Source organism: Laetiporus sulphureus (genome assembly GCF_001632365.1).
Source record: "Laetiporus sulphureus 93-53 unplaced genomic scaffold LAESUscaffold_36, whole genome shotgun sequence".
NCBI classification, from domain to species: domain Eukaryota; kingdom Fungi; phylum Basidiomycota; class Agaricomycetes; order Polyporales; family Laetiporaceae; genus Laetiporus; species Laetiporus sulphureus.
This window is the reverse complement of record NW_024468545.1, coordinates 18668-29759: the sequence shown is the minus strand read 5'-3', so window position 1 is coordinate 29759 and position 11092 is coordinate 18668. Positions and strand designations below refer to the sequence as shown.

Genomic DNA, 11092 nt, shown 5'->3' with positions numbered 1-11092 from the left:
TTTGTTCCCAAATGGGTGCCTCTATTGTATCCTGGAATAGACAGGTCCGACCGTATCATCCATGGATCTGGACCATAACATGTGATGTGGACTATCACCTGATCTCTATGCGTCGCGTCTGTGGCTGAGTGACGTGAGATATTGGTGAAGCACATGATCTGTCGTGTGAGAAAAGTCACGTGCGGACTTTGTGGTGAAAATCTGTGACATTCCGACAAGCTCAGACACTGACCAGATGACAAGCTCGATGGTCACTTTACCTTACAAGATTTAACTTTACTCTCCATCACCGCCCCGGAAAGATGATGATGCATGCTGATCCTCTGTCCAGGAGGCCAGATCATGAGAAGGGGGTGAGCAATGACAATTCAGGGCAAACTTTGCTTCGACCTGAATACTTTGCCATCCATGCGATCTCAGCCACTCATTCCTCCGAAGTTGACGATGCAAAACGTCTAGAAGGAGTGAAATCGGCACTGCAAGATGACGAAATGACCAAAGGTTACCAGCACCTACTAAAAACTGGCAAGTGAGAGTTCGGAAAAGACCTCCAAGAGTGGAACTTCGAGCATGGATTGCTGCTCAGAAGAGAAAAGGTCTACGTTCCAAAGGACTCTACGCTGCGGAATGAGCTGATCAAGCTACACCATGACATCTCCACGGCTGGACACCCCGGATGATGGAAGACGCAAGAACTGATTAGCAGGAATTACTGGTGGCCAGGGCTCACCATTGATGTTAAGAAGTACGTCCAAGGCTGCGTAACCTGTCAAAGAAACAAGACGAGCAAGCAGAAGCCTTATGGACTACTTCAACCTAATCCAGTAGCAGAAGGGCCTTGGGAAATGGTTATCTGTGACCTGATTACACAGCTACCACCAAGCCCAGACCACAGGGGAGAAAAGAAGACTGCCATTTTGGTAGTCGTCGACAGGTTCACCAAACATGCACACTTCTACCCAGTAGACGACATCGTAACAGCATCTCAAGTAGCATCGATTTTCTATACTGAAGTATTCAAACTCCATGGAATTCCCCGGCAGATCATATCCGATAGGGGCACACAGTTCTCAGCCAAACTATTCCAGGAGTTCTGCCAGAAACTTCACATTAAATCTACGATGTCTACAGCTTATCACTCTGAAACGGATGGACAGACTGAACAAGTCAATCAGATCCTGGAGCAGTATTTGCGCATGTACTGCAATTACCGGCAAACTGACTGGGCTACACTATTGCCCACAGCAGAATTCGCCTACAACAATCAAGCTTCAGAATCGACCGGTCTGTCCCCGTTCTTCATCGAGCATGGTTGACACCCCCGCATGGCACCAGATGTACTGGAAGGGATACAACACCCATCCCTGGAACACCTATTCCACAACCACGATCAAGCACAGGAACAAGCTCGTGCCGCCTTGTTATTAGCAGCAGAAAAAATGAAATGGTACTTCGACCTTAAAAAGCAGGATGTTCCTTTCAAAGTAGGAGACGAAGTGCTTATTCGAGGAAAAGACCTCCACGTCAAAGTCAAAAGCCAAAAGCTAGCGACTCAAAACTATGGGCCATTCAAGATCCTCGAAAAGATTGGAGTCATATCATTCAAACTGCAACTACCAGCGGACATGAAGATACACCCCGTGTTTCACGCTTCTAAGCTTATAATGTTCCATCAAGACTCTATCCCTCGACGCATACCTCCCCCTAACCCCCCAGTCATCATTGATGGAGAGGAAGAGTGGGACGTAGAGGACATCCTGGACTCAAGAGTCAGGTATAACAAAACTCAGTATCTCGTGAAATGGTTGGACTACGACCACAGCGATAATACTTGGGAACCATTGGAAAACCTCACAAATGTCAAAGACAAAATAGAGGAATTCCACAAGACACACCCAGACGCTCCAAGAGCAAAGCCGCGAACATGCAAAGTGCACAAAATTGCTCTGTCCGACCACCCTGATGAATTTATGTTCTTCTTCTGCACCCATCCCAATGCCTGAGCACCCTACAAGGGTTCTGCAGAAGCTGTTGGCTGGGATGTCAAGTCCATACAAGACATAGATATCCCCCCACACTCCAGAATGCTCATTGGCACAGGACTCGCGGTTGATCCTCCAAAGTGGACATACATTCGAGTGACCCCCCGAAGTGGGCTAGCCCTCAAAGGAATTGATGTCACAGCAGGGGTAATTGACCCAGATTACACAGGGGAAATCAAGGTGCTTCTCGTTAATACGACCATTCGAGGTCAGGACAGGTGATCGTGTCGCACAACTCATATGTGAATGTTATGCTCCAGGAATCATTTCTGAAGCAGATAGTTCACTCGCAAAGCGAACCATATGAGGCGCCAAAGGCTTTGGCTCATTGGGACGATAAACCTTGAGAAGGGGGTGATGTCACAGTTTTTACCTGACAAGTCATTATAGGAATGAATGCTATTAGAAGCATATTATTTTCATCATTTCGCGTCGAACAAGAAGTCACGTGACCTAATGAGAGATAAGATAAAAGGCATCTAGTCACATGACCTCGAATCTCTCTCGGCATTGTCACGTGACATCGAACTCTTCGGCATGGTGTCATATGTCGCAATCGCCATGATGCCATATTGCGTGCTCAAGAGGAGCTCCGTCTCCGTGGATTATTATTAGGCAGCCAATCAGGATAATTGGGACATATCATACGATTGTAGCACTGACCAGTAGAGTAGCGTGTGACTCGCTTACATAGTACTGTATAGTAGCTAGACAATCATGTATATAAGGACCAGCAAGACAAGGAGGAGACCTCAGTCTTATTCTCCTTCGTCCACCACTACCATCACAGAGGGGTCTTACCAGACACTCTCAGTGTGCTATACAATCTATTTGCATTCTCATCTTGTGATAGCACCCTCTGCCTCGCCAGTAAGTCATACTCTGCGACTAGCACTCCTTGTCAGTGGGCACGTCGTATCACCACAGCTCGTCGCTGTAGGCTCTTAGCCAGGAGACCGTCAAGGGGACTCTCTATTTGGTTGTCTATCTTTGTCATCAGCGTGCCATGACAGAGTCCTTCGCATCCTTCTCCGGAAGATAGGGGGGCACCCCATTCCCATTCTAGGGATTCTGTGCCACATCCGATCAAGGTCACGTGATAGATCATGATGGCATCATATCATTCGAACTCCGCAATCTTATTCTCCTCTAACTCCCTATGGCATAAGATTGTGGAGTTTGAAACAGTGCGGAGTATGAAAATGTGGCTAAATTGTAGCTGAGGTGGCTGATAGTACAAAAACACGATGTACCACCTTTCACATGAGCCCCCTTAAAACTCCTGTAGGCATGAATGGGGAGGCCTAGGAGTCTGCCCAACTTGTACGTAGGGAGTTGTAGGGAAATAAGATAAGAGTTAGGAGTTCAAATTAAATGATCGCATCATGATCGGACACATGGCTGATCAGTCTAAGATGTGGCACCGTGTACCCTCCCTAGGATGGGGCCCCCTCAAACTCCCAAAAGCGAGATGGGAAGGAGCCTGGGGGAAAGGGAGTCTAGTCATAGCCACATTAACAGTGAGGACAAGCCATAATCACCCTGATTCACGCTGAAATGCCATCATTCTGACAGACAAGACCTGCTAGTTGCATCTTGCCAACACTGGGGTTGAAACGTCAACCTATTGAATTTTTCAGCTGTGAGCAACTTGCCGGTGTTTGCCGATGCTGTTCTTGAATGAATAAAAGATGGCGCGACACAATCTCAATTCCCATATTATATATCGACATCCAACCCCTCATTGCTCTGTGAGCCTCTGCTTGGATAAGCGCTCTTTAAAATATTTGTTTTGTCCACACGTACGTAATGGTGTCATCGCTGGCCACTTAAGAGCACTGATGTATATTCTCTGGATAGAATGTCCACACAATCAGCTACTAGTAAGGAATCAGTCATGATTCAGACTTTGTAGGATCAGAAGATTCTTTCTGTGCAACTGCAGATCATAAAGATGCTCGATGGCCCCAAGTTTCATTGCGAACACTGCAAGGCGCAGACACAATTCTTGCTAAGCCACCATTGCGAAATCGATCTGCACATTCTCGATGTGATCGCTCTGTGGCTGACCACTGGGCAGCCTGGAGATGACATCACCATTGCATTCGACAAGAATGTCACTGTAACTCTCGTGTTGGTGAAGAATTGTTGTCCCACCCACAAGGACAACGACACATTGAGGGAACTCGTCGATGCCGTGGCAGGAGCTAGCAGTGTCATGGATATTATCCTGGTCGTCATCGCACATTGCCATGTCAAGATGCAGAGGTGCATCAATAAACTGCACAAACAAATCTCTAAACTCATCAATGTCTTGAAAGCGATTGTGGCACAGTCTCAGGATAAGGAGATTGAGGAGGGTTTCCTCGCAGATGGGCTGATAAGCCAGGAATCTCCATTTCAGATATGGCATCTCAGCGAGGAGGACCGTGACATCATCGCAGAGATTTATCAGGGAAGCATGATCCAACTGGGCCCCGAGGTAGACCCTTTAGTATCACAGAAGTTCGTGACTCTCGCTGAGAAATTGAGCCAACTATTGCACTCCACTGTTGATACACACTGAAACATTCTGCACTCAAACCCTTCTGGAAGAGCAGCCGAGGGCCGCATGACTCGATAACGCATATCTGTCAAGCAGAACAGCTCGGATGAACCACAACGAGGGCCCCTGACTCAGAAGGACATGGGGCAGTAACCTCATATCGAAAAAGAGGCATACATGAGGCTCGGAGATGAGCTAGAACCTGCATATTAGCACCACTGATTACGAGGACAAAGAGAAGGGATGGAGCAGGACGAGTTGGGCTAAATTAGCATGAAGATTTGCTCTAAGCGAGGGAAGCACAGGGCAGCGGACCATCGGACCCTTGAGGACCCCTACCTTCCAGTTCCCTGACTGTGAGCGATGATAGGGAAGAGGTGGGGAGCATTTTGGGACTGTTTCAGAGAATCAAAAACATGAGCAAGGATCGGAAACATCTTCTACTACATTAGAAGGTGCTATTTTACACCTATATAATGACCCATGTACCTACCACAAAACAAGAAGAGAGTGGACCCTTCATAGCTCAGTTCTAGGCACCTCATCTCAATAGGGCAGTGTGCCCTATCCAGTATCACTCATCTACATCTCGACACCATGCAGGGTAGCACTCCTCATAAGTGGCCCATAGCTCGACTCAAGGAGTGCCTAGTATAAGTCACGTTACCACATTTTTCTCTTATGCCACCTCATTTCCTTTCTCACACCATCTTGTTTTCGCTCTTACGCCATCTGTCACGAGCTCTAGCAACTCGAATCTCCATCCCCATCGGACTCTGTAGCCTCAGCAAGAGCCCAAGTCTCGTCCGTAGCACTGAGAAGTCCAGTATAGACATCCCTGAGACCTAGGGAGCACCCAAACCCCCTTCGTAGCACTGGGGAGAGCTGCCTATAGTTCTCACGCCACAAGATTGGTCAGCTGAAGACCCACATCACTGCTCAACCCTCGATCCTTGACCACCCGTCCCATAGAGACACTCTCTGCCCTCCTAGCCATTCCACATAACCCATCCTCTTCTTGACTTGCTCAGAGTCGGGGACACTCCCCTAGGCAGAATCACTGCTCATCGCTCAGTTTCAAGCACAACACCGAACAACTTGCAGCCGCCCCTCAAGTGTTATCAGTTGAAGTTCCTCTGACTGTGGCCCAAGGTGAACAGAGATGGACAGCTCTGATCTGCCTTTCACAACAGGATAGGAGGTAGCTGGCAGCCAGGAAGTGGTTGAGCATATCACCGTCTTCCTGCCCAGAGACTTTTCCAGCAGGGAACAGCAGTTTGAGGTGTGGAAATTGTGAAGATGTGTCTGCGATGTGGCCGCTTATGTGGAAGGCATATATATACTGCTCAAGCAAGCACGCATCTATTTCCCTGATGAACAGATTCATTACTGATGGGTCGATGACCCATTCATCAACTCCGGAGAGGGTGACCATGACATCTCAAAAGCCTTATGCAACATAGTCAAGATGAACTTCCAATTTGATAACATTCCTGATGCCCTCGTGCTATACATAAACCCAGGAGCACCAGTCAATTTGAGTACTGTTCTTCATGCAGAACTCCACCTCATCCTTGACATTGATGAGGCGTCTTCTCTGGACCAGCAATCGAAGCCACAGGCTAAAGCTCAAGCTATCGGGCTTAGCAAGGCAACGTGCCTTTGCTGCACCTGATGGATAGATGCCTACAATGAAGACCTCAACACTCGATGAGTTGTATGGTATAGATTCGACAAGTATGACCCAACATGAGCATATCCAGGTTGTTCACAGGAGTATCTTCCAATGAATACATGAAATAATAGTAATATGAGGGTGGATCGTCAAGTGTATCACTCGATTTACTTGCACATCCTGCATAGGCGTAGGCATCCTTGAGCGGAGGAGCACTCCTATATGAGCAGATTGAGATTATGGTGTTATAATAATATAATTGTCTGTTGAAAGGCTTCATGGCATTCATTTGATTGTGTGACTTCTTGAGCGGACCAGTCATGTCCGAGAGCATGCGTAATAGCATTTTTGATATTTCACTCAGCTGTCCTCCTGCTTGAACTTCACTTTTGCCTAAGACACAAAATCTCGCTACATAGTAGAGTATGTCTGCATGCGAGAAAGCTGCACGTGGCCAAGTGCGACTCATATCAGTAGTGCATACTGTGTATTCGGCGTGGCGTGTCATACACTGTGAGGTGGCCAGCATGGCTGACTCACTATAATTGCACTCCCTAACATTTGACAGCAAGCTTGAAGCAGAACAGGTACATTGCATTCAGGGTGGGACAGGTACATCGAGTCTGTGCTAGAGATCGTCTACACGGATGGGGCACTCTGAACCTCAGGACGCGACCTCAGAACCAACCATCGCCTCTAGAAAAGTCCTCCAGGCACAGCATACAGTCTGGATCATCACCAGCTTCTACAGGCATGGAGATGTATGGCACCACTGAAGGCTGTCCATGTTGGAGCAAAAGGGAGGCAGAAGCTTCAGACAAGGGAACATCGAGGCACAACGATCTTCACCCGAGCGCATCAAGCAAGCATTGCCACAATTGAGGGTCCGAGAAAAGATCTCCAACCATTATGGCTGACCTTGAACTGTGGTCATGCAACAAAGGGAAGGCAGTGAGGGCATGGAGATCACTGACCCACTCAAAGGAGTTGGTCAGTGGCACCTGCATTCCAGTCCGGGTGAGCTCAGTGCAGGTGGTGTCAGCGAGCTCCTGAGGGTATGGGTCAATCCAAATGAAGAAGAAAAAGAAGATATAGGACACATACCAGGAGGGATTGGACTTGGTGGTGCCATTCATTCCACTCAACCATAGTGGGACGTGAACCGGACAGAACATGTACACGTTCCATAGACAGAGCCTCGAGGAGCAGAAGGTATCGATGTATGCACAGGGTGTAGACAGATTGCTGGTCACCAGGAATGCCATCTGGTGTGTGAGACATGGCAAGACAAGAATAGGGTGAAGAGTGGCGATGGCTGGGAGGGGCACAAGAAGGGGTGAGTGGGTTGAGATGTGGACGTGTCTGAGGACCACAGCTGTGGACCGGATGAGGTACCGACAGGAGACCGTGTCTGAGATAATGCCAGGAAAACCCAGCATATGAGCACGGGCTGAGAAACAGGTGAAACCATTGGGGCAGCATGGGCAGGGTGTCCGAAGAGCAGATGGGGTATCTTCAGAATGGGGACAAGGGAACTTCTGTGGAAAAGGAAGACCACTGGGGTGGGCTCGGAGGGAGTGCAGTGAGTGGAGTGCAACATGGGTGAGTAGAAGCCAAGGGATTCAGAACAAGACACGATGGAGTGGTCTGCAGCAGCAGGCCCTCCAATGGATTTGGAACGAGATGCGATGGAGTGGTCCACAGCAACAGGCCCTCCAAGGAATTTGGAACGAGACAAGCAAAGTGAGGGAATGAGTTACAGGACCAAGCATGGTCCAATGTGTGATTGAGTCTCGGGCAAACATGCTCTGAGGGCATAGTATAAAAGGGTAGTGTAGTTAGGTAGTTTGGGGAGGAGCTCGGATGGCATATCTACGAGCTAGAGTATGCGAAGAGGCTTGCGCAGCGATGCACAGAGACAGTGGTCTTCCTTTTCTCCACAACCTACTGCTTCTACTTCTCAGTCTAATCAAGTTCTTTGCTCTCACTGTTGAACACGCTTGACCGACCACTGGAACATTGTCACTGAGATGGTACGCCCACCTCCCGAGATTCCTGTACTCTGTCCGGAAGTCATTAGACTCACTCCGGAACCATTCTATCATGCATATCTCACATACATCACTCCAGCGCATATGCTCTACATAGCTGCAGGCCTCTTGGCTGCCATGTTGATCCATCTCTTTACCATCTTTTACATTTGGCTCTTGCATCACCTCTAGATGCAGACCTTCCCCACACTGTTCCCCCTTCATTTCACTCAGTTATTTGCTGTCCTTTCACAGCTCATCGAGTACTCACAATCACAATGCTAGCATATGCTGATGCGATCGTGGGATGCGCAAGTGCTTCCATTGCTGTAATCCATATTGCGGTGAAACTGACCTCCTTACGCAAATATTAGCCTCAAATGTAAGTTTTTGAAACCAAATTTTGTGCTTTTGAGAGTGTCACAGCACTGCTGGACAAGAGATCAAAAAGACTAAAAAAGAATTGGTCACGTGGAACATGCCGCCCTGATCCCCCTGATCCCTTAAGTGGCTTGAGAGCCTAACACTTACTTGTTGGTGAAGCAAGTGTCTGGAAAGGTGATAGATATATGGTGGAACTGGTAGGCTCAGTGGGTGCTACAGTGGTAGATGAAGAAAAACAATCTGAAGTTTCGTCCTCTACATAGCTGGTCTTATATACACATACAGGAGCCTGATTATATAATCTTCATCGTACCACTACTACAAAATAGATGATTGGCTATCTACGTATCTAGGCAACTAAACTATACATGGAACAATAAGTGAGAAGATCTATCTGTAAGTAGAACAATAGGTGAGAAGATCGATGTTCTCCCATAGCAACGGTGAGACGATCCATTCTATCGTGGTAACGGCTATACCTTGAGCTGATTGCTTAGACAATCCCTAACAATAGTCCTTGTTCCCTTTGTTCCCAAATGGGTGCCTCTATTGTATCCTGGAACAGACAGGTCTGACTGTATCATCCGCAGGTCTGGACCATAACATGTGATGTGGACTATCATCTGATCTCTATGTGTTGTGTCTGTGGCTGAGTGACATGAGATATTGGTGAAGCATGTGATCTGTGGCATGAGAAAAGTCATGTGCAGACTTTGTGGTGAAAATCTGTGACAGAGAGCAATGCACTCATGCTTTCAATTGACACTGTCCAAGGTCGCTGGCGATTACCGGGTGAACCAACCATTTACTGGCAGCTTTGAAATGTCAGTACCCCATTCAGTCGTCAGCTCAGTCGCTAAGTTTACATCACTTTGAGTCGATTGGCAATGCCAATCAATATTAGCCAGTGTTTGGCTGTGCCACCGCAGCCACTGCATGTAAGTTGCGATGACGCCAAAGGTGGCTAATGCTCTCACTTCGTGCTGCACATTGGTCACACCTTCCAAACTCATGAATCATCATCTCTTATGTACATAGCATTGGTAGAAAAGCATTTTCATTGCCACTAATGTTGGGTTGATTAGCTTTAGACCTCTGAGCACTGGCATGCATGTGGGTGAAACAGAAGTCAATTCGATCGTACATCTCTTGTTCAGTTTCTTCCACAGCACAATTTTCAGATCACTTCTGAGATAACAATCAGATGGCACTCATGAAACTGAGCCTCCATCAGTGCCAAAATATGTTGGCTGCTGGATTTGTATTCAAAATGGATTGAGAAGACCCTGGCAACAGGCTGTTGTAGTTCCTCCCTAGTTTGATGGTGGTAGTTGCTTAGCATTCATCTGGTGACAAGGCTGCTAAGGAGGTATATAAGCTCATGTTTGAGGTACAGAGAAACTCACCCTCAGCTCGTTCACAACTACTACTGCATCTTGCATCACTCATGCTCCAGATCATGCCTTCATGAGACAGTTGGTATACTGCATGACTCTTCATTCTCCTGCTGTTGTGCTGGCATAATTCTCAAACATCACTGTTAAAATGTAGCAGTTTAGTGGTGAGCATATATCTTCATTTATATAACCTGTTCATTGCCTTATCAGCTAAGGTAAGCTTTTCTTATCTTACACTGGCCCGGTGCATCAAAACCTAGTTGATGTTCTCACAAGCTGTTAGATACTTGGACAGGAACAAGTTATGAAGCATTCCAGATTACTAACGGCCCAGGATACAGGGCACAAAGACCAGGAGCTTGCATCGGAGACACTATACTTCTTGAAAGCACTTTCCTATCACGATCAAAACATGCACTACAGCAATCTGGATGTGTGAGATGCTAAGGCCAAAAACGACCTGCAAATCCTCAGCACCTTCACTCTGTGCATGGCAACTGGCTCAGGAGGAGATGTTTTCATGGCGACATTTGTGAAGAAGCACAAATCAATCAAGATCGTTGTGGCTAGCAATAACAGCCCTATTTCTTCTGATGAGACTTACTCTCAGGAGCTCATAACTGCAATCCTTGACTCTGATTGTCAAGGGATGTCATCACTTTGGCCCTTCATCACAAGATGTTGTGATCAAAATATCCAGAGACGGATCACGAAATTGTGCTCCTCATTGGAAGATTATTACTACCACGATTACAACCAGCTACTGAAAGGATATCATCTGCAAACTCTCAATATATCGAAAGAACTACCACATGCATCCGATTTCTGACTCCAGCATTTTCCTGGAAGAGACCCCCTTGTTCATGAAGTTATTCAGGGTGCTCTAGATGTGCTCAGTGCTCTGGCATACAGTACAATTGTCGATGATTCTCTGGAATCATATAACAGTAAATCTATGAGTGATGCTGCTCAGGTCCTGCGTCACTCAAAATACCTTCATCAGCTCTGCAGTGATCTGT

The 11092-nt window shown here is 47.1% G+C and overlaps 1 protein-coding gene across 1 annotated transcript; it reads left to right on the top strand.

Annotated features, from left to right (window-relative positions):
- Positions 1-3996: 3996 nt before the first annotated feature.
- Positions 3997-4608, top strand: LAESUDRAFT_761474 (uncharacterized protein; the record flags this gene model as incomplete). The annotated part of the gene is made up of 1 exon (XM_040912929.1): positions 3997-4608. One exon carries the CDS (start codon positions 3997-3999, stop codon positions 4606-4608), a length of 612 nt encoding a protein of 203 aa, XP_040761615.1.
- Between the last annotated feature and the right edge of the window lie 6484 nt (positions 4609-11092).